Source organism: Podarcis erhardii (assembly GCF_964252035.2).
Source record: "Podarcis erhardii genome assembly, chromosome: 3".
Taxonomy (NCBI): domain Eukaryota; kingdom Metazoa; phylum Chordata; class Lepidosauria; order Squamata; family Lacertidae; genus Podarcis; species Podarcis erhardii.
This window is the reverse complement of record NC_138507.1, coordinates 122,982,460-123,006,504: the sequence shown is the minus strand read 5'-3', so window position 1 is coordinate 123,006,504 and position 24,045 is coordinate 122,982,460. Positions and strand designations below refer to the sequence as shown.

Here is a 24,045-nt window from a genome sequence, read left to right as displayed (position 1 = left end):
ACTGTGATCCACGTGACGGTCACCTCCAGACTGGATTATTGTAACTCGCTCTACGTGGGGTTGCCCTTGAGACTGACCCAGAAACTCCAGCGGGTGCAGAATGCCGCAGTGAGACTCCTTACGGGATCCTCGCTGCGAGATCACATTCATCTGGTACTATACCAGCTGCTCTGGCTCCCGGTGGAGTACAGGGTCAGGTTTAAGGTGCTGGTTTTAACCTTCAAAGCCCTATACGGCCTAGGGCCCTCGTACCTATGGGACCGCCTCTCCTGGTATGCCCCACAGAGGAACTTATGGTCTTCAAATAAAAACATCTTGGAAGGTCCCAGGCCACAGAGAGGTTAGGCTGGCCTCAACTAGAGCCAGGGCTTTTTCGGCTGCGGCTCCAAGCTGGTGGAACGCTCTGTCACAAGAGACTAGGGCCCTGCGGGACTTGACATCTTTCCGCAGGGCCTGCAAGACAGAGCTGTTCCACCCGGCCTTTGGTCAGGATGCAGCCTGACTCCCTCCTTGGCAATCTTTACAAAATTTTAGTTTATGGTTGCCATCAATTTTGATTTTAATTAATTTTTATAATGTTTTTATAATGTTGCACTGTTTTAGTGTTGTTAGCCGCCCTGAGCCCGGCTTCGGCCGGGGAGGGTGGGATATAAATAAAATTTATTATTGTTATTTATTATTCACACTGCCACCACAGTTTGCGATTATCTTTAAAAGTATTCACAAGCATCTGCTATCATTTAAGCTTGCATTTCTCCTTACATGCAAGTCTTTCGGAGTAATTTTGCACAATGTGCAAGTGATCTCTCCAAATAAAATGCATTATTGTATGTTATTTTTGCGAATATATACACATCTTTATGCGGGGGGGACGTTCCCCGAATATGCTTCTGTGCATGCTCTAGTCATCTCCCACTTGGACTACTGCAATGTGCTCTACGTGGGGCTACCTTTGAAGGTGACCCAGAAACTGCAATTAATCCAGAATGTGGCAGCTAGACTGGTGACTGGGAGCGGCCACTGAGACCATATGACACCGGTCCTGAAAGACCTACATTGGCTCCCAGTATGTTTCCAAGCACAATTCAAAGTGTTGGTGGTGACCTTAAAAGCCCTAAACAGCCTCGGTCCAGTATACCTGAAGGAGCATCTCCACCTCCATCATTCTGCCCGGACACTGAGGTCCAGCTCCGAGGGCCTTCTGGCGGTTCCCTCGCTGTGAGAAGCCAAGTTGCAGGGAACCAGGCAGAGGGCGTTCTAGGTGGTGGCGCCCGCCCTGTGGAAATGCCTCCCACCAGATGTCAAAGAGAAGAACAACTACCAGACTTTTAGAAGACATCCCTGTTTAGGGAAGCTTTTAATGTTTAATAGGTTATTGAATTTTAGTGTTTTGTTGGAAGCCACCCAGAGTGGCTGAGGAAACCCAGCCAGATGGGTGGGGTATGAATAATAATAAATAATAATAATAATAATAATAATAATAATAATAATAATAATAATATAATTTGGCTGGAGAACTGCCCTGCAAAATTGGGAGGGTGCAAATGTCAAAGGATGGCTGTATCTTGGGGGCATGTCTTGTTTTGGAAAGAATGGAACAGGTAGGATCACGTTAAAATGTGAACTGGGCCGAATTTCTCCCTCTTTCCTGTTTGCCAAACAAGAAGCAAAATACAAACTAAATCCAATAAACAAAACAGACAAGCCGAATTTCCCAAGATCAGCTCACATTTCACCAGCCAGAGAAAAACAAACACCTTCTACCTTTTCCTTTACTTCGCTCATCTGGTATCGATCCGCATGTCTTGCGTCTTCCCAACTCTGACCGTGTCTTCCAGATGGAATCAAAGGGGTCCAGGCAGGCCCCTTTAATTCCAATTTCTTGTCTTATAGATCCAAACCTACAGCCACAACTGTTTGGGGCTGCCTTTCTGATCTGTTTTGCTTTCCTGAAAATTGCTTTTCAGAACCTGCTTTGTGCATGAATGCTTCTGGCTCAGAGAAGGCTTTTTTTTTTTTCGATTTTAGAGAAAAAGAGTGGAGAAAAGGGGTCAGCATTTGCCTCTGCGGACGGGAGAAAGGGCAGTGCAAGGACACATATTCCCTGCAGACAGACCCTCTGTGGAACCTGGCCAGTGGAGAGGTTGCAGAGCACAGCTGGGATCTTTTGTTAATAATAAAAAATGTATTTATACCACGTCCATTTGTCTCGAGAGACAACAGAGTGCAATCTGAAGGAAAGTTTTGTTTCTGCACATCAGAAAACATTGCATTCTGACTCGTTCTTAGTCTGACCTGTTCTTAGTGCTTGGTTGACCACATTTACAAAGGAATGCTGTATATTAATCACCAAGTAATTGTTTAAGTTTTGCCATATTAATCACTAGTAATAGTTTAACAAGGAGGCTTTCACGCCTGCCCATTTCTGTGTTCCCTTCCCCAGCCTTTGGTCTATTGATGATTAATGCCTATATGCAACCCTTGTATTGTATTTGTGTTGACCAATCAGCAACAAGCACATATGTGGCAATGCTGTAATATTCAATAAAAGAGACTCCTCGAGACATGCTCGAGAGGATGCCTCCCAGATGACACCTGCTACTCTTCTGTCGTTTATTCCAACCCAACATCAATCCCAGGAGTTAAACTGCTAGAGAATCACAGCACAGTATGATGTATGTTTTTAAATTGTTTTTGCTTTGTTTAGTTTAATGTGTCAATGTTGTGTTTTGTATTGTTTATATATTGTATTGTATTGTTTTTTTCCCTTTCTTGTTTTTTTTCTTTTTGTTTTTTTTCTTCTCTTTCTTTTTTGCAAGTTTTAAAAGTAATAAATATTTATTTATTTTTAAAAAGAGAGAGAATCACAGCACCTGCTGTGGCTGCAGAGAACGTTGCAGCTGCTGTCTCCCATGTTGTTTTTGCTGCAGTTGCAGCACTAAAGTGACTTCCCCGGGCTGCCCAGATGGCAAGACCCCCCCTTCCCCTCGGCCTGGCTGATGTGCTCCAAAGGAAAGCAGGACAAGACATTTGCCACCAGCTTGGCTGCAGGAATTGCCGGAAGGAGGCGTACAAGGCGCCATCCAACAGCCTTAGGGACTCCGCTCCAGATTTCTGTAGGGCAGGGATATCCAACTCCCGAGAGACTGTGATCTACTCACAGAAGAAGAAACTGGCAGTGATCAGGTCATAGTTGTTGACCCTTTTTTACAGCGCAGGTCTAAAATGTTGAGCTTTCTTTAGGGAGAAAAGGAATGAGTCGCTCACCAAAAGAATGATCAAGGAACAAACAGCCTCACAGCGCAAACTACATCTTCCATTCTAATGATCATGCACTGCTGCAGGAATTTATGTATAGGTTGGGGGGGGGGTTGCCCCTCCAGCAGATCTCATGCACATGCAGCCCACTACCAAAACCAGCACAATTGCTTTTGTGACTTTTGTGATTTGTCCCCACAAAACACTTCATCACAGTTTCTTCCTATCTATTCAAAGGGCCTCTGCTGCACGATAGAAATGTAAGAATTCACTGATCAATGTCTCTGTGTACCGGATCCCTGGGAAAACTTCAGAAATTCCTATAGACACTCAGGTACTCAGCAGCCCCTCTGCCTGAGGGATAATCCCTGGCATCCTGATACCTGAGTGCCAGACAGGTAGCCATTCCAGAAATAACAAACCCAGGTGAAGACAAAAGGGTGTGATGAACTTGGCTGGGAAACAGGGAAATGTAAATATTTCTTTTGTTCCACTTGATGGGTGCTTAGTGGAGGGCAAGGGGAACCATGGGGCAGGGTCCAGGATGCTCAGATTCCTGCCACCAGACCTCCCCTTTCATGATGTAACCAAGATGTAGTTGGGGGGGGGGGTGTAACATAAGGATTAGCAGCTAATAAAAGTTTGGGGGCTCTTTTGTTTGGGGCTTCCATCTTGTTTCACCTGGTGGCAGGTGGGAGTCCTGTCTTCAATCAAGACCAAGACTACTGGCTGCTGTTTTGCTCTGGTATTCCTGGCTGGTGTCCTTGTTTTTTGTCCAAGGAGCCCTCAGATTTAACAGTGCGAATGGAGGACGGGCTGAGGGGGAAAGAGGGCAGGATCCTCTCCCCCCCCCCCCCCCGCAAAGGTAAAAGGTTGGACATCCCTTGCTGTAGGGTTTGCCCTTGAGCCTTCCCTTCTCCCAAAGATATCCCACAAGGCAGCAGAGCTTTAGGATCAGAGTTTTCCTGCTCCTACATGGGCCGCTTTCCCCAGGTGAATGAGCCCCATCTGGTGGGCAGCGATTGCAGGCGGGAGTATCCGCCAGCCGTTTGACTTCAGGGCTCCCTCCATGGTTTTTCAAGACAGGCAAATGGCAACAGCAGCTGCCAGTCAGTGTAGACAATATTCAGCTTGACGGACCAACAGTCGGACCTGGTATAAAGCAACTTCTTACGATCCTAAGGCAACGTGACCGAGGAAGGGAGCCTGGATGGATGGGCCCTGTTTAAAGGGTTAAGTAATTAATTAAAACTATCTACAGCTCACCCTTCAACAATAACGGACAGAAGGGTGGGGCACAGAATCCAAAACCACCACCCTAATTATAAATTAACATTGCTACCTACTCCCAACCCGTGTGCCATTCTCTGTGATATGTGCAGGATCTGTGCGTCACCAATCGGTGGATGAAGCAAAGCCACGCTGGAGCATCAATGCTGCCCCCCTCCAGAGGCTGGTCACTAGGCACACATAACTGCGCACTAATAAATGCTTTCTGCCCATCTGGTGTCCATCAGCTCCTATTTTTTCCAGAAAACCTCGAGGACGCAGTGTGGTGGAACTGCCACGCTGCACCACCAGAGGGCAGTCACGAAGCACAAGACGGTTCAGAGTGCGAATCGGCAGGTCGCATCCAGAAGTCATTCTCACAGCAGCGGCCACAGGGAGAAGCGATGTGGTCAAAGCCAGCACTGGAAGACTCACACAAATAAACTCAAAAGGCGCTCACTTCCCTGTTTAGTTGTTTAGCCGTGTCCGCCTCTTCGTCACCCCCTGGACCAGAGCATGCCAGGCACTCCTGTCTCCCACTGCCTCCCGCAGTTTGGTCAAACTTATGCTGGTAGCTTCGAGAACACTGTCCCACCATCTCGTCCTCCGTCGTCCCCTTCTCCTTGTGCCCTCCATCTTTCCCAGCATCAGGGTCTTTTCCAGGGAGTCTTCTCTTCTCATGAGGTGGCCAAAGTATTGGAGCCTCAGCTTCAGGATCTGCCCTTCCAGTGAGCACTCAGGGCTGATTTCCTTCAGAATGGAGAGGTTGGATCTTCTTGCAGTCCATGGGACTCTCAAGAGTCTCCTCCAGCACCAGAATTCAAAAGCATCCATTCTTCAGCGATCAGCCTTCTTGATGGTCCAGCTCTCACTTCCATACATCACTACTGGGAAAACCAGTGTCCATGGGGTGACGAAGAGTCAGACACAACTAAACAACTAAACAACTAAACAACAACAACAACAAACCAAGATGGCTCTGCTTTGTCTCCAAAGTTGGAGTCAGCAGTGCTTCTGAAACCCCATTACTGGGAACTTTGAGAGTGAAAAGCTCTGCTCTTGTGTTTGCAATCTGTTTGTGGGTTTCCCAGAGACATCTGATTGGCAGGAGTGAGAAGAGGATGCTGGGCTAGGTGGGCCCCCATTGGCCTCATCCAGCTACGGGGCTCTTCTGATCTTCCCTCTTTTGCTCGCCTGCCATTCGAGAGGAACCCATCTCCTCGCCCCGAGACAGCAGGCAAAACGACAGCAACGTCTATCGGCTGCGGAAGCCCGAGAAACGCTGCCCTCTCCGGATTACGGAGACCCAAAAATGCACAGCTCGTTTCCTGCCAGCACAAATCCACAAGGGTAACCTATGTTCTCTGGCAGAGCGACGTGCCCTAGAAAATGCTTCGGAGAGCTGATCATTCATGAGTAATGCCAGCCTGCCCCAGAGAGGTCGCTTTGCAACGGCAGGCTGACTGGCAATACTGAATGTGCCATTTAGCTCTCCCAGACAGGCACATAAAATAGGCATTACTTTTTTGGGAGCAGGGGGCGGTTTACAAGCAGGAATGTTTGTGCCACTGGCACATCGTGCTCTCGTCATGCCAGTCTGCTGTTTCGGCATAGTCATTCGGTTCAGGATTGCCAGTGCTTTGTCTGGGAGGGTTTTGTTATACCTTCAACAGCTGTGTGACATAAACGTGGCAACAGAGCAGCGAGACAAGCGAACCCTGCTCAGTTTCCCCCAGCAGCTGCCACAGGAGTGGTGCCAGAAAATAAAGTTGCTATTATTATTTAATGATTTATCAAATCTGCATACCGCCAAAGACCCGTAGATCCCAGAGCCGTTCGCGACATAAAATTGCGATATAGATATAGAAAACACAAAAATACATGATACGAAATAAGAGTTCCTATTATTATTTAATGATTTATCAAATTTGTTGTTGTTGTTGTTGTTTAGTCATTTATTCGTGTCCAACTCTTCGTGACCCCCTGGACCAGAGCACGCCAGGCACTCCTGTCTTCCACTGCCTCCCACAGTTTGGTCAAACTCATGTTCGTAGCTTCGAGAACACTGTCCCACCATCTCGTCCTCTGTCATCCCCTTCTCCTTGTGCCCTCCATCTTTCCCCACATCAGGGTCTTTTCCAGGGAGTCTTCTCTTCTCATGAGGTGGCCAAAGTCTTGGAGTCTCAGCTTCAGGATCTGTCCTTCCAGTGAGCACTCAGGGCTGATTTCCTTCAGAATGGAGAGGTTTGATCTTCTTGCAGTCCCTGGGACTCTCATGAGTCTCCTCCAGCACCAGAATTCAAAAGCATTCATTCTTCAGCGATCAGCCTTCTTTATGGTCCAGCTCTCACTTCCATACATCACGACTGGGAAAGCCATAGCTTTAACTATACGGACCTTTGTCGGCAACGTGATGCCTCTGCTTTTTAAGATGCTGTCTTGCATACCGCCATATACCCATAGATCTCAGGGCAGTTCATGGCATAAAATTACAATATAGAAAACACAAAAATACACGATAAGAAATAAGAACAGAGACAAACCAATAGCCACAACACATATAAAAGGGCACCGGATGTCAACCAGCCAAAGGCCTGGATGGAGAGGAGCATTTTTGCCACACTCTGGAGCTCTTGTGGAAGAGGCACACAAAGAAGGGCCTCAGAAGATGATCTCAGGGTCCAGGTTGACAATCCTCAGTCAGATCAACAACCCAGAGAGGTTTTTCCTCCCTCTCTCTTAACACTAGAACTCGTGAAGCTGAATGTTGGGAGATTGAGAACGGATAAATTGAAGGACTTCTTCAAGCAACACATAACCTATGGGACTCCCTGCCTCAGGAGGGAGTGATGGCCACCAACCTGCATGGCTTTCAAAGAGGACAAATTCACGGAGGAGAAAGCTTTCAATGGTTCCTAGCCACAATGGCTCTGCTTTGCCTCCAAAGTTAAAGGCGGCAAGGCCAGTTGCTGGAATCCTTCTTTCATGTTCCCTGCTTTGGGGCATCTACCTGGCCACTTTAAGAACAGGAGGCTGGACTAGGTGGGCTCCCTCTGGCCTGATCCAGCAGCAGGACTCTTCTGATGTTCTTAATCTTTGTCACTGCACTCCAATAACCGTCTCCTTGCACCCAAGGCAATAGGCTTTGTTTCTGTTAGGATATAGTTCTGTTCCACCTTAAAAGGAACATGCAAGACTGTTGTGTGTCACATGCCTGTTTACTTACAGCACAGGCTTGCTGGGAACTTCCGTTTGTATATTGCTTTTGCCCTATTGCTGTTATGCTGGACACGAAGGGAAGCAGACATGTTTTTTCTTTGTTCCTGGACTATGCTGAATAGTAAAGGTAAAGGGACCCCTGACCATTAGGTCCAGTCGCGGACAACTCTGGGGTTGCAACGCTCATCTCGCTTTATTGGCCGAGGGAGCCGGCGTACAGCTTCCGGGTCATGTGGCCAGCATGACTAAGCTGATTCTGGCGAACCAGAGCAGCGCACGGAAATGCCGTTTACCTTCCCGCCAGAGCGGTACCTATTTATCTACTTGCACTTTGTGCTTTCAAACTGCTAGGTTGGCAGGAGCAGGGACCGGGCAACAGGAGCTCACCCCGTCATGGGGATTCGAACCACCGACCTGATCGGGAAGCCCTGGGCTCTGTGGTTTAATCCACAGCGCCACCCGTGAATACTTGCTGAATACACGCCTGTAAATAATGCTTACACGTGTCTCTGTCTGCCACTGCCGTTGTGAGAAGTTACTCACTCCACTGATTGTTGTTTAGTCGCTTAGTCGTGTCCAACTCTTTGTGACCCCCTGGACCAGAGCACGCCAGGCACTCCTGTCTTCCACCGCCTCCCGCAGTTTGGTCAGACTGATGCTGGTAGCTTCGAGAACACTATCCAACCATCTCGTCCTTTGTCGTCCCCTTCTCCTTGTGCCCTCAATCTTTCCCAACATCAGGGTCTTTTCCAGGGAGTCTTCTCTTCTCCTGAGGTGGCCAAAGTCTTGGAGCCTCAGCTTCAGGATCTGTCCTTCCAGTGAGCACTCAGGGTTGATTTCCTTAAGAATGGAGAGGTTTGATCTTCTTGCAGTCCATGGGACTCTCAAGAGTCTCCTCCAGCACCAGAATTCAAAAGCATCCATTCTTCGGCGATCAGCCTTCTTTACGGGCCACTTCCATTGTGAGAAGTTACTCATTCTGCTGATTAGCATGTGCCAGTTCTCTAAACATCTCTGAGGCTTGTGTCGCTGAGTGATGCTGAACCGGAGTTCGCCCGACTGCCGGCCGGTGGCTGGAGCCAGCTGGGGGCCTGCCAAATGCCCCCGTCTCCCCGGACACATCCCAACATCGCTGGCAACCCACAAGCCCTGGGCTACGAAGCCTTCCCGGTTTGTCTTTCCAAGGCCGAGAGAGACCCCTGCCTGCCATCTGCCAGGCCAAAGGCTTTGGTGTCGGAGCACAAAGTACAGAAAGCCATGCGCCGGTCAGTGAATGGTGCAGGTGTTTGCCAAGGGCGGGTCCTGGAACACTCAGAGCTGACCTGCTGCACATCGAGGCACCGACAGCGACGAGAAGCACCCACTCCATCTTCCATAAGTGCACCTGACTCAGAGGCCTCGGCTGCTTGCCTTTATTTGCTGAAGAAGGGGGACTTCAAGTCAGCAGGCCTCCCTGACACTTGACGCCAAGTGCACTTGGCACAGTCACTTGTATTCTGACAAGTGGCACCTTTACACCATGTAGGACCAGTCTGGATAGTTGGCCTTGGTGAAGACTTGACGTTATCATCCCCCAAAAAAGTTTTTGAGTTTCTGCTGAAATGAGGCTGCATTTTAATGTTGTATTTTAATCTTGTTTTTTAAGTTGTATTTCAATTAATTGTTTTTATATCTGGTTTTAGCCGCCCTGAGCCCGGTCTTGGCTGGGGAGGGCAGGGTATAAATAAATAAATTATTATTATTATTATTATTATTATTATTATTATTATTATTATTATTAACTGAGATTCAGAAGCATTGCTGTCTGCAACTGTGGAGGCAGAGCAGAGCCATCAAAGGTAGTAGCCATTGGTAGCCCTCTCCTCCTCCATGGATTTGCCTAATATTCTTCTAAGTTGGTGGCTGAAATATACTGTACTCGGAGTCGAGAGTGGATTCCATGCTCTTTATTCAGCTCATAGTGGTGAGGGGGAATGGAATTCCCCCCCGAATGTCTGCTTTATATACAATATTTACACAATGCGCCCCACGTGATTGGCTAATTCCAGGATTCACCTGTAGGCCAATCAGGTTGCGGATTCACTTCCACCTGGAGCTGGATTGGGTGGCTCCTGTGGACCAATCAGACTGCTGCATTCTGGGTCCTATTGTTCTAGGACCAATCAGACTGCTGCATTCTGAATCCTATTGTTCTAGGACCAATCAGACGGCTGCAATCTGGGTCCTATTGTTCTAGGACCAATCAGACTGCTGCATTTTGGATCCTATTCAACTCAGTACATAACAGTGGCCATCACTGTCTCCTGTGGCAGAGAGTTCCACTGTTCCACTATGCGCTGAGTGAAGAAGTGCACAGCATCTTGGAGGACAAAGGCCACTTTTACAGAGCATTTATCACATGGGGAACGCCGTAGGCTCAAGGCAAGCGCCAAGGCCAGAGGTCTTCACTGCTTGTTTTGCCATTCGCGCAGGATAGCTCCCCACCTCATCTTTTCAGGCCGCCCTCCTTAAATAAGGACACACAGAGAGATGGAAGGCGTTGCTGGCAAAGGCTGGTGAGCTTTATTCAAAGCAGTGCAAGGAGATAAGCCAGGAGCAGAAGGGGGAATGGATTTTCAAACAGGCTTTTGTAATTCTTTTACACTTACACGAATCAGCTTCAGGTTATGAATGAAAATGACATGCATGAGGGTTCAGGAAACAGACTATCGTCTCAGAGAGGAATGCACGACAAATACAAATGAGGAGAGTGTCCTGAGAGCAAGAAGCCTCATCAAAGAGGCGTGGACATTTCTTCATATCGACCAGGGGATATTTACTTGCTAACTCAAAAGACTTGCACACCACCTACGGCTGTTCTCCTACAACTGTTCGCCCGCCCACTCTCGGTGGGTACAACAAAACCACACCGTAATTTAAATCAGATTACATTCACAATGAATTACAAAGATACAATTGCAATAAAAACCGTAAATGCTGCCTTCAAACGATGCATTCGAGCACAGCAAACAGCCGAGAGCTGAACTACATTTTCTAGGGGTGGCCTAGAGGCATCTCAAAACGAAGTTGATTGTGTGGGGGGAGAGAAGCCCCTGTTCCCTGCTGCAAACAGAAGCAAGATGAGAAAGTGCGGGACTCCCAGAACCACAGTGTTATGATCAAAACAAAATAAAAAAATTCCTTCCAGTAGCACCTTAAAGACCAACTGAGTTAGTTCTAGGTATGAGCTTTCGTGTGCATGCACACTTCTTCAGATACACACTTCTTCAGATGTGTATCTGAAGAAGTGTGCATGCACACGAAAGCTCATACCTAGAACTAACTCAGTTGGTCTTTAAGGTGCTACTGGAAGGAATTTTTTTATTTTGTTTTGACCATGGCAGACCAACACGGCTACCTATCTGTAACACAGTGTTATGAGTTTCTGGGGCAGCGGGTTAGGCTGAAAGTCTAGACTCCCTTCTGATTCCTGGAATAAGTCAAGCTAGCTTTCCGGTGAGATGATGGGGTGTCAAGTGGAACAAAGGAAGGAGCTCTATGCAAGATGGCAAATGGGTGAAGCCACTGGAAAGACGAAGCCAGAGTTGAGAGCAGAGGGTCTGAAGTGATGTGAGCGAGAAGCAAAGCAGCAGGCTGCAAACCAAGAGAGACAGATACAGATAGGTAGCCGTGTTGGTCTGCCATAGTCAAAACAAAAAAATTCCTTCCAGTAGCACCTTAAAGACCAACTAAGTCAGTTCAAGAGAGACAGAGTCGTGCTTGATTTCTGCTGGAACTCAAGGCTGTGTCCATGGGAGAAGCAAGTCTGGGGCCCTTCCATCGTATGCTTGGGTTGTATACATTTGAAAATAAACATAATAATAATAATTTATTATTTGTACCCTGCCCATTTGGCTGGGTCTCCCCAGCCACTCTGGGCAGCTTCCAACAAAGATTAAAAATACATTAAAATGTCGCATGTTAAAAGCTTCCCTGAACAGGGCTGCCTTCAGATGTCTTCTAAATGTCAGGTAGTTGTTTATCTCTTTGACATCTGATGGGAGGGCGTTCCACAGGGCGGGTGCCACTACCGAGAAGGCCCTCTGCCTGGTTCTGTGTAGCTTTGCTTCTCGCAGGGAGGGAACCGCCAGAAGGCCCTTGGTGCTGGACCTCAGTGTCTGGGGTGGAGACACTCCAACACCTCCTCTTCCAGCCTTCTCCTCCTTCTAAACGGACCGAGGCCATTTAGGGCTTTCAAGGTCAGCACCAACACTTTGAATTGTGCTCGGAAACGTACTGGGAGCCAATGTAGGTCTTTTGGGACCGGTGTTATATGGTCTTGGTGGCCGCTCCCAGTCATCAGTATAGCTGCCGCATTCTGGATTAGTTGTAGTTTCCGGGTCACCTTCTAAGGTAGCCCGACGTAAAGCGCATTGCAGTAGCCCAAGCGGGAGATAACTATATATCCTACAGTCTCTGCTGTTCCTCATTCCAAAGGAAACACGGACCCTGGACAAGCGCCAGAACTACAGATCCAACACCCTCTGAGCTCAAGGGATTAAATGTGGGGGCATTTAAATGGTGTGTTTGTGTGTGAATAAAATAAAAGTGTCTGAAAGTTTTTCAGGAAAGCCAGCACTGTATGTTGAGGGAGCTGAGCTAGAACCCATGAGCTGGCCCATTTTAATCTAAAAGGCCACCTACTTAAGATCAAGTAAGGTGAGTTAAAGGTAAAGGGACCCCTGACCATTAGGTCCAGTCATGACCGACTCTGGGGTTGCAGCGCTCATCTCGCATTATTGGCCGAGGGAGCCAGCGTACAGCTTCCAGGTCATGTGGCCAGCATGACTAAGCTGCTTCTTGCGAACCAGAGCAGTGCATGGAAACGCCCTTTACCTTCCTGCCGGAGTGGTACCTATTTATCTACTTGCACTTTGATGTGCTTTCGAACTGCTAGGTTGGCAGGAGCAGGGACCGAGCAACGGGAGCTCACCCCATCACGGGGATTTGAACCGCCAACCTTCTGATCGGCAAGCCCTAGGCTCAGTGGTTTAACCTACAGCGCCGTCCATTAACACCTTTTAAGCACAGGGTGAGAGGTGGGATTTCTCAGTTTAAGTTCACTGCTTTGGCGAAAGGGGAATCCCATTCTGCTTCAATTATTGTGTGCACAGAACCAAGAGGATGGAGTTATTCTAGGTCGGTGAGCCTGGATCATGATGCTTGAATACGTGGCACAAGATGCAGAGGCAAAGGATCTCAGCTCAGGGACAGAAGACATGCAGAAGGCCCCAGAGGGCTTAGGAGAGATTTTGCCCTGCCCAAGACCCTGGAGGACTGCTGCCTGTCGGAGGAGATGTAGCTGAGATGATGGCCCAGTAACGTAGCTTCATACAGATGCTTTGGTTGCGAATCCTGCACTGCAGGGGGTTGGACTAGATGGCCTCTGGAGGTCCTTTCTAACTCTACAATTCTATGATTCTGTCATGGATTGGTTGGATGCGGAGGAACAGTTGGAGGAATCAGCTGGGAAATGATGGGTAGTTAGAGGGAGAAGGAGGAGAAGGCTGGAAGAGGAGGCGTTGGAAGCTGGAGAGGCAACAGGGCTTAGTGAGCTGGGAGAGTCTGTGGCAGACAGAAGTCCGGAATCAGAGACAGAAGATGAAGCAGAAGAGGGAGGCCAAGAAGCAGAGATGAGTCAGGCTGGTGAAGAGTCGCGGGGGTCTCCCCCTCCTGCTGCGACAAGCTCCCCTTCCCGCTTCTCTCCCAGAACCAGAAGCGGTATGAAGAGGGCGGAGAAGTCAGCTTCACACAGGCACAGTCTCCGATTGCTTGGGGGAAACCCTGGAGAGGACAGGGACTTTCAGCCTTGGCAACTGATCCATGGGGAAAGACCTACCAGGGAGGAGCTCCTATGCTCAGTAGGCCTGTCACTCAGCCAAGTCAGATCATGTCCTTGCTAATAAAGAGCTAACTCCCACTGGAACGGTGTGATTTCCTGCTAGCTCTCTCCAGACAGATCCTGTGTTCCAGGCTGCACTCCTATCCGCCCTGCCCCTATGCAAATCTTTACACACTATTTTTTTTTATCAGCCTTCTCTTCTCCTAATTAATCTGCCTCTCTTTCTTACACACACTCACACAGGCGCACAGATTGCCCCCCCCAATGGTTTCCAAGCGTAAACATCTCCGGGAAGCCCCAGGTTGCTTCATCCACCACTGATGGAAAGCCGCCATTTCTCTGTTGGAGAGATCCAGACCAGGGTTAAGCAGCAACCTCGAGGGAGGACAGGAGATGTGGGGAGAAGGGGAGGGTCTTCCTGGAGAGCAGAGGGAAGAATTCAGGGTGGGCGGGAGGGCCGTAGGACGTTTTGCATTTTGAAAAGAGCTAAGAGGGATCAAGACCTATGGCGAAACAAAGAGCAAAATTACATTCCAAACAAGAACAGCAAAGAATGAAATGGAACAAAACAACCCGCTTCCAAAATGAAAATAGGGACCCCTGTCACTTCCTCCCCACACTTGAAAGCCTCTCAATGAGTTTCCTTCTATGAGAGGTGGCAGGATTCGAACCAGACATTTGCAGGTGTATTAAGCAGTGCCGGGGGGGGGGGGTAAGGAGTGCCTGCTTCCAGCTGATCTCAGCCGGAAGGATCCTTTTGTGAAAGAGGTTCAGTAAGACTACAGGGTTCTTCTGGGCCAGCCCTGAAGGTCTGACCTTCTGGGCCAGCCCTGAAGGTCTTTTGCTGATCTGTCGGTTTGCATTTCTTAGTGCAGAAAGTACGGATCTGATGTGTAGAGATCTTTCCTATTCTAATTGATTCAAGAGGGTTCTGGAAGCTTCTCTGTGTGAAAGAAACAAGAAGGTTCCTGACATTTGGGTTATTTCTTCTGAGAAGATGAGTACAGCTGCATTTAACTGGTCCTGCTATCTCTTCAGCCAAGGCCATGCTGACTATAATACAGTCATACCTCTGGTTACATCCGCTTCATGTTACGTTCTTTCAGGTTATGTCCTGCGGCGACCGGAAAGGGTTACTTCCGGGTTTCGCCGCTCATGTAGAAGCACAAAATGACATCACTTGCATGAGCAGAAGTGGCGAATCACAACTCGCGCATGCACAGATGCGCCGCTGCGGGTTGCGCTCTTTTCATGTTGAGAACGGGCCTCTGGAACGGATCCTGTTCTCAACCAGAGGTACTACTATAGTGAGGCCAGAAGGAGCCTGGGTTTCTCTCTCCCCCCCCCCCCCTTTCTGATGTGGTGTTCTGTACATAGTATGCTTAGCGTTATGGTTTAGACTTATTATAAGTTATTGTAAATTTAAGTGCTGCAACCAGATTTCTTATGGACAGTGCCAATCCTGAACGTATTGGATTTGTGACCATTATTGCCTTCAGTAGCAGCAAAGCTCTGCTGGATGAAATACAATGGCCTCTGGTCTATTTTTGGGGAATCCTGCAATGTTATTAAGTTTTGGCTCTGCTAACTACGCACCAGAGTTCTGTTCTGGATCACTAATGAGTAGAATTCCATGACGCCGTTTACGTCCTCTGAGAAACCCCAGTTTGTTTCAGTGGAAGTTAGGTCGTATGTGAACATAGAACACCCCTTTGTTTCCAAAGGAAATCACCTGAGCTACGCAAAAGGGTTCCCTTATATGAGCGTATGGAGGTAAACAGAGGCCTCCCCAAGCCACCCCGATTCTTGCCCACTAGACTCACAGGTCGAGAGGGTGAGGGTACTTGTCCTTCTCCTTCACGGGGATCACGAAATACGGAACGCGGTGCACCGTCCCGGTCTTGTCCATGTAATGCTCGCGATGCATCTGAGAAAGCTGCAGGTGAAACACCAACAGGTTATAAGGATCAGGCCACAGGCGAGAGACTGAATTAAGCTGCCACCAGGATAATAATAACAATAACAATTATAATAAAAATGTTATTTATACCCCACCCTCCCCAGCCAAGACTGGGCTCAGGGCGGCTAACACCAAATATAAGAAAAATTGATTGAAATGCAGCTTAAAAATTGAGATTAAAATACAACATTAAAACATTACAATGCAGCCTCATTTCAGTGGAAACTATCCTTCTTTGCTTATTCCAGGCAGCCAGATCCAAGACCGGTGGGCTGTGATGGGTGCTTCTGAGCGATGTGCCTGTGGTCAGTCAGGACACGGGTGGCACCGGGTAGTCATAGAATCATAGAATCATAGAATCATAGAGTTGGAAGAGACCACAAGGGCCATCGAGTCCAACCCCCTGCCAAGCAGGAAACACCATCAGAGCACTCCTGACATATGGTCGTCAAGCCTCTGCTTAAAGACCTCCAAAGAAGGAGACTCCACCACACTCCTTGGCAGCAAATTCCACTGTCAAACAGCTCTTACTGTCAGGAAGTTATTCCTAATGTTTAGTCTGTCGGCCAGCAGACAGGTGGTCCTCTTTTTAGGCTAGGTGTGCATCAAATAGACAGCAAGGTTTGCTTCCTTCCTGCTCCCCCATCTTTTCCCGCAGGCAAAGCCAGCTTTGCATAATCCGCCGCGTCACGGACAAATGAGATAGTCCGTTAAAACACAGGAGCATGCAGATGCATTAAAATCAAAGGAACAACCAGATGTTTTCTGATTTGCTGTACAAAAGGGGGAAAGGCTGCTGGAAACACCCTCTGTGGTCTTTTGAAGTTTCCTCTGCAATCGGTTGTGAGCATTTGGCTTCAGCAGGCAGAAATGAGACCTGTTCAACTATTGTCTCAGCAGCTGATGTGTTAGTGGGCATTCTGGTGGCTTTGAAGTTGTGAAAAAACCTGCTGGCACCCTTGAGTGCTACAGAGCTGTTAGGGAGTGTGTGAGAGAAAGAGAAGGAATCAGCACTGCATTTCAGGTGGATGGCGTAAATGGATTTGTGCGCACAAGGGAGGGAAATGTGAAGCAGGTGAGCGACTGAAGCAGAATAGGGAACGTGCAGTTGCACGCCACCCCAGGCTCCGAGCGGCGTGAGATTCCAGGGGTTTGTGATTCCTTTTGGAATGAGGCTTAGCGGAGACTTTGGTGCCTTTAGGATCTATGGTTTATTTGCACATAACTACAACCTGAGGAGACTCTTGAGAGTCCCACGGACTGAAGATCAAACCTCTCCATTCTGAAGGAAATCAGCCCTGAGTGCTCACTGGAAGGACAGATCCTGAAGCTGAGGCTCCAAGACTCTGGCCACCTCACGAGAAGAGAAGACTCCCTGGAAAAGACCCTGGTGTTGGGAAAGATGGAGGGCACAAGGAGAAGGGGACGACAGAGGACGAGATGGTGGGACAGTGTTCTCGAAGCTACCAGCATGAGTCTGACCAAACTGCGGGAGGCAGTGGAAGACAGGAGGGCCTGGTGTGCTCTGGTCCAGGGGGTCACGAAGAGGCGGACACGACTAAACGACTAAACAACAACAACCTGAGCCTACGATGGAGGGGCTCACAGCATTAACACCCCAAAAATGTCTTGTCTCTCTCATAGCTGAGGCCTTGGATTCAAACGTTGCTCTGACACGATAATAATAATAATTTATTTATTTATACCCATCTGTCTAGGCTTCCCCAGGCACTCTGGGCTGCTTCCAACAAAATATTAAAATACTGTAATACATGAAACATTGAAAACTTCCCGAAACAGGGCTGCCTTCAGATGTCTTCTAAAAGTCTGGTAGTTGTTTATCTCTTTGACATCTGATGGGAGGGCGTTCCACAGGGCAGGTGCCACCACCGAGAAGGCCCTCTGCCTGGTTCCCTGTAACTTGGCTTCTCGCAGGGAGGGAACCGCCAGAAGGCCCTCGGAGCTGGACCTCAGTGTCCGGGCAGAATGATGGGGGTGGAGATGCTCCTTCAGATATACTGGACACTCTCTCCAACTTGCTGTTTCCCCCTCACCACTGCAACTCTGAACCCTGGCTTTGTCCTTCTAACTAACTGCAAGTGGCCACCCATTTGCTGTCTTGCACAGAGCCTCTTTCCTTTGTTCCCCTTAATGGCCCATCACCCAGGCAATCACCTCATTAGGAAGCTGGCCTGGCTCAGCATACAGCCTGCTTTCCCCCTTCAAACTCCTAACAGTACACTGGGATACTCTGCACATCAGAAAGGTAAAGCGGACATGGGAATTTTTGATGACCACCACCTGTAATTCTGCAAAAAAAGGGTTGGGGGGGTTAAGGGAAAAGGCGAGGGGGCACCCTTGAAAAGCAGGTCTCGGCTACAAATGGGTAGATATGCAAAAACGCTTCAAGGGGAAGCAGCAGCTCAGGGAGCGGTGATTGCAGGGCCGGATTGAGGCTGGATGAGGCCCTAAGCTCCTGAAGGTAATGGGGCCCTTTGTATGTCCAGCTCTCCTTTGCCAACAACAAATTGCCATTGTTTTTTGTGTTGAATATACAGTCATACCTCGGGTTGAAGTAGCTTCAGGATAAGTATTTTTGGGTTGCGCGCTGCAGCGACCCGGAAGTAACGGAGAGCGTTACTTCTGGGTTTTGCAGCTCGCGCATGCGCAGACGGTCAAAATGACGTCACGTGCAGAAGCAGCAAATCACGACCCGCGCATGCACATATGCGGGTTGCATTCGCTTCTGGATGCGAACGGGGCTCCGGAATGGATCCCATTCGCATCCAGAGGTATCACTGTATGCTATATGGTAAGATATGGACCTAATAGTTATCTAAAGCCACTTGCACATAACAAAATATGTATTTTATCAAAGTAATTGTTGAACTTATCTTATATTTTGGAAATGCACATCTAGGTGTTTTTTCCCTTTAATTTTTTTTGGGGGGGGCCAAGAAAGTGGGGCCCTAAGCTATAGCTTGTTTAGCTTATACGTAAATCTGGCACTGGGTGATTGGGGGAAGGAGATACAGCCTGCAAGGAAAGCACCCCTACCTGCTCTAGTCAAAATCACAGCTTTCCAAGGCCCCATTTAATTGTTCATCCCGGATGCTGAGCAGGAGTAGAGACCATCACTCCCAAACTGTGCAATGAGGTCGTTGTGACATGAGGACTGTGTGGAAATAAAGTTCTGGTCCAGCCTGGCTGGATCCACTTCCCCACCCACCTATCCCGACCAGCTCCAACAAATAAAAGGAGGATCTGAATAAATAGTGTCTGTTCTCAGCTCATTAATTCTGGCTACCCACTCTTGATTATTTATAGCTTGCGTAACTGCTGTGGACTTGCTTAACGCTGGGGAAAGGAGAAAGAGACTCTGCTCCGGGTTCGAGAGACAGAGATAACGCAGCTGAGCTTGGCACGGGAGGCAGGCAGGGAGGGAGGGGTGTCTGGCTCCTGGATTCCAGAAGGCGGCACGATCCACCAGCAGACTTTCCACAAATCCACCAGGACCACCCACATGCCCTCGCGCTCGCTGCAGACAAGACGCAGCCCTTCTGTTGCTGTTGATTCCTTTGCAAACATGAAGCAACAAGCAGCAGCAAGCAAGAGAGAGGGCTCAGCGGGACTGCTTTCTGGGTTGCGTTTCTCTAGCCACAAGTGTGCGCTTTAAAGCACCTTTTAACAGAAAAAAAAAAATGCCCCCGTGTTTTCCCCATGAAAACCCACTCTTCGCTGCTGAATCTGAGCAAACAGCAACCTGCAGAAAATTCCGAATTGCCGCTTGTTTCGGTGCAGCGTTAAAGAACGGGTTTTTGCGGGGAGGGTGCCGGGGCAAAAAACACACAAAAACAAGTGCTTGGAGACAGATCTTTAAAGCGCAGACATGTGCCTAGAAAGCGCAGGGCAAAAGTGTGGATGAGCCCATAGCCAGGGAGGGTGGCTTGTTGGCCTCCAGGGGGATGCCAATGGCAAAGAGGATGCTGGCCTGGGTGGGTCCTGGGCTTGATCCAGCGGGGCTCTTCTTCCATTCTTAAGCAGTGGATCAGCTGGTCACGGTGTTTGCAAAGTGAGTTTGCAGGGGACCCTGAGGAGAAATCTCTCGGACGCTTATCAGGGGTTCCATGGGGATATGTTTTGGGTTGGGCTGCAATCAGTATGCTGATGACACCCAACTCTATCTGTTGATGGATGGCCATCCTAGAATCATAGAATCATAGAGTTGGAAGAGACCACAAGGGCCATCGAGTCCAACCCCCTGCCAAGCAGGAAACACCATCAGAGCACTCCTGACATATGGTTGTCAAGCCTCTGCTTAAAGACCTCCAAAGAAGGAGACTCCACCACACTCCTGGGCAGCAAATTCCACTGTCGAACAGCTCTTACTGTCAGGAAGTTCCTCCTAATGTTTAGGTGGAATCTTCTTTCTTGTAGTTTGGAGCCATTGCTCCGTGTCCGCTTCTCTGGAGCAGCAGAAAACAACCTTTCTCCCTCCTCTAGGTGACATCCTTTTATATATTTGAACATGGCTATCATATCACCCCTTAACCTCCTCTTCTCCACGCTAAACATGCCCAGCTCCCTTAGCCGTTCCTCATAAGGCATCGTTTCCAGGCCTTTGACCATTTTGGTTGCCCTCCTCTGGACACGTTCCAGTTTGTCAGTGTCCTTCTTGAACTGTGGTGCCCAGAACTGGACACAGTACTCCAGGTGAGGTCTGACCAGAGCAGAATACAGTGGCACTATTACTTCCCTTGATCTAGATGCTATATTCCTATTGGTGCAGCCCAGAATTGCATTGGCGATTTTAGCTGCCGTGTCACACTGTTGGCTCATGTCAAGTTTGTGGTCAACCAAGACTCCTAGATCCTTTTCACATGTACTGCTCTCAAGCCAGGTGTCACCCATCTTGTATTTGTGCCTCTCATTTTTTTTGCCCAAGTGCAATACTTTACATTTCTCCCTGGTAAAATTCATCTTGTTTGTTTTGGCCCAGTTATCTAATCTGTCAAGGTCGTTTTGAAGTGTGATCCTGTCCTCTGGCGTGTTAGCCACCCCTCCCAGTTTGGTGTCATCTGCAAGTTTGATCAGGATGCCCTTGAGTCCATCATCCAAGTCGTTGATAAAGATGTTGAATAAGACCGGGCCCAAGACAGAACCCTGTGGCACCCCACTAGTCACTCTTCTGACTCGGCCCCAGACGCACTGATCAGATGTTTGGAAGCTGTGGCTGGATGGTTACGTGGGAGCCGGTTGAAGTTAAATCCTTCGAAGACAGATGTCCTTTGGCTGGGTCGGGACGATATAGGATTGGGAGAGCAACTACTATCTCTTGTGGGGGCTCAATTAGTGCCAGTACCGTCCATTAAGAATTTGGGTGTAGTCTTCGACACCTCCCTCTCCATGGAGGCGCAGATTGCAGCTATAACAAAGGCGGCATTTTTTCATCTCCGCCAAGCAAAGCAGTTGGCTCCTTACCTCTCTCGCCCTGACCTAGCCACCGTGATCCACGCAACGGTCACCTCCAAACTGGATTATTGTAACTCGCTCTACGTGGGGCTGCCCTTGAGACTGACCCAGAAACTCCAGCGGGTGCAGAATGCCACGGCAAGACTCCTTACGGGATCCTCGCTGCGAGATCACATTCACCCAGTCCTATACCAGCTGCACAGGCTCCCGGTGGAGTACAGGATCAGGTTTAAGGTGCTGGTTTTAACCTTTAAAGCCCTATACGGCCTAGGACCCTCGTACCTACGGGACCGCCTCTCCTGGTATGTCCCACAGAGGACCTTACGGTCTTCAAACAAAAACATCTTGAAGGTCCCAGGCCACAGGGTGGTTAGGCTGGCCTCAACCAGAGCCAGGGCTTTTTCGGCCGTAGCCCCGATCTGGTGGAACGTGCTCTCATAAGAGACTAGGCCCTACGGGACTTGACAATTTTCGCAGGGCCTGCAAGACAGAGCTGTTCCACCTGGCCTTTGGCCAAGGCACAGCCTGACCCCCTCCTTCTGTGATCCTCATAGATTCCGGTGTGGGTTCAATGGCTACATGGGGTGACGGAGTCCAGACCTCCTGCCTTACCTTGTAGAACTCCTTCAGTTCCGCTGTGCGGTTGATGTCCAAATTGAAGCGAGTGTAGTTGGGGGTGTGCAACCAGCGGTCCCACCCCCTGGCCCTTGCCCCAATCACCAGGCCGGGGTCAGGAGAGAAGAGGGTGGGGAACTGTCCCCCTTTGCTGTAGGGGCTGCCGCAGGTTTCCATGGCGGCACTTCGGAAATCTTGGAAGTACTTCATAGTGGTGTTGCCATAGGTATCCCCAAAGGAAAAGGCCACGTTGGGGACATGGCCGCGATACCTGGAGGTGGAGGGGAAAGGTGGAAGGTGAGCGAAACTGGGGGAGAAGAGCCCAAACAATTGCCATTATCTTTTTTTTTTTTTGAGAAATCACTTTCCCAGCTCTCCTAATAAGCGCAGCGCTTTGCAATCATTGCCACAAGTAATGATGCAGAATTGAAAGAAAGCGCCGCCGCAATCAGATCAATGCTGTAACAGGCAATTTCTATACTTGCGGAAAGGATCTTTCTCCCTAAGGAAGAGGCAACGAGGGGCAAACTAAGAACAGCTGTGCACCCAGAAGGGGGCTGTTGCCAATATTCCAAATGGCTGAACTCCTCAAAAGATATTGCTTTATTAAAAAAATATGTATGTTATTGTTTCTGCATGTGCTGTAGAGGAAAACAAGGGGCAGGAGGGGCACGTGAACCTGGGAAGGGGGCCCATATCAGAGAAGACAAAAAATTCCTTCCAGTAGCACCTTAAAGACCAACTAAGTTAGTTCTAGGTATGAGCTTTCGTGTGCATGCACACTTCTTCAGATACACTGAAACAGAAGTCCCCAGACCCTTCTATATAGTGAGAAGGTGGGGAGGGGTATTACTCAGAAGGGTGGTGGGATTGGGTGATTGGCAGATAGCTACTTGAGATCTTATATAGAATGTCCACATGCCAACAGTGTCCTTCAGCTCTCTATATTGGACAAACAGGCCAAACCTTACGCCAAAGGATAAACGGACATAAATCTGACATCAGGAATCACAAGACAGAGAAACTAGTAGGAGAACACTTCAATCTCCCAGGACATTCTAGACAAGATTTCAAAGTAGCTGTTCTATTACAAAGGAATTTCAGAAATAGACTGGAAAGAGAAGCTGCTGAATTGCAACTTATTACCAAACTTAAAACCATGGAGAGACCTGGTCTGAACAAAGACATTGGATTCTTATCTCATTATACATGACAAAGCCATTTTTCACCTTCTCACCCCTTGCTTTTTCCTGTAGGACCTATTGCAGTCGTTAAGAGTCGTCAACAGGCTCATCACAGCTATCTGCCAATCACCCAATCCCACCACCCTTCTGAGTAATACCCCTCCCCACCTTCTCACTATATAGAAGGGTCTGGTGACTTCTGTTTCAGTGTATCTGAAGAAGTGTGCATGCACACGAAAGCTCATACCTAGAACTGACTTAGTTGGTCTTTAAGGTGCTACTGGAAGGAATTTTTTGTTTTGACTATGGCAGACCAACACGGCTACCTATCTGTAACATATCAGAGAAGGAAACTCTTGACCCTAAACCTTATATTCGGGAGGAGAAAAGGCTAAGGAGGGAACCCTGCACAAATCTGGAGTGGTGCCTTGTACGCTTCCTTCCAGCAACTCCTGCAGCCAGTGCTATTTTTATAGAAAAACGAAGTGCCGGATCTTGCCATGAATGCCTCCTTCGTTCTCATGGAATGGCAATGGCGCCCACCTGAGAGGTTCCAGTGAGGTCCAGCTGAAAAAACGCCCTGCCTGCAGCCAAGCTGGTGCCCAATGTCTTGAATCACAAAATCATAGAATGGTAGAGTCGGAAGGGACCCCCAAGGGCCATCTAGTCCAACCCCCTGCAATTAAGGGATCGTTGTGGGCTTGAACCCACAACCCCGTGATTAAGAGTCTCATCCTCTACCAATCTTGCAGGAGGACCTTTCCTTTGGACCCCACAAAGGAGGCCAAGGAGAGGGTGGCAGTGCAGGACTTCCCTGTACATTTCCAAAATATAAGATAAAAACCAAATAAAATAAAACCTACATACAGCAACCGTGTTTTGTGTTGTGTCGGCTCCTAGGATGTAAGTCATGGGCTCCGCCTGCTAGCCTGCTCCCTAAAATATCACTGGTTTGCTCCTTTCTATATTTCTATATTGTTGTTTAGTCGTTTAGTTGTGTCCGACTCTTCGTGACCCCCTGGACCAGAGCACGCCAGGCACCTTTGTATATACAGTGGTGCCCCGCAAGACGAACGCCCCGCAAGACGGAAAACCTGCTAGACGAAAGGGTTTTCCATTTTGGAGTCGCTTCGCAAAATGAATTTCCCTATGGGCTTGCTTTGCAAGACGAAAATGTCTTGCGAGTT

General features: G+C 48.6%; 1 protein-coding gene and 1 long non-coding RNA gene across 2 annotated transcripts in view; both read right to left on the bottom strand.

Moving 5' to 3' along the window:
• Nucleotides 1–24,045, bottom strand: part of CIMIP2C (ciliary microtubule inner protein 2C) — a 30,549-nt gene that overhangs the window by 4,562 nt on the left and 1,942 nt on the right. Inside the window, exons 2-3 of the mRNA XM_081855060.1 lie at nucleotides 21,672–21,945; nucleotides 15,451–15,563 (exon numbers count right to left, since the gene is read on the bottom strand). Of these exons, the coding sequence (XP_081711186.1) occupies nucleotides 15,451–15,563; nucleotides 21,672–21,945 (387 nt within the window). The remainder of the gene's footprint in view (nucleotides 1–15,450; nucleotides 15,564–21,671; nucleotides 21,946–24,045) is intronic.
• Nucleotides 10,277–11,394, bottom strand: LOC309338089. The gene is made up of 2 exons (XR_014154689.1): nucleotides 11,144–11,394; nucleotides 10,277–10,881 (listed from the first exon to the last, which is right to left on the bottom strand). It is a non-coding gene; the product is annotated as an uncharacterized lncRNA (long non-coding RNA).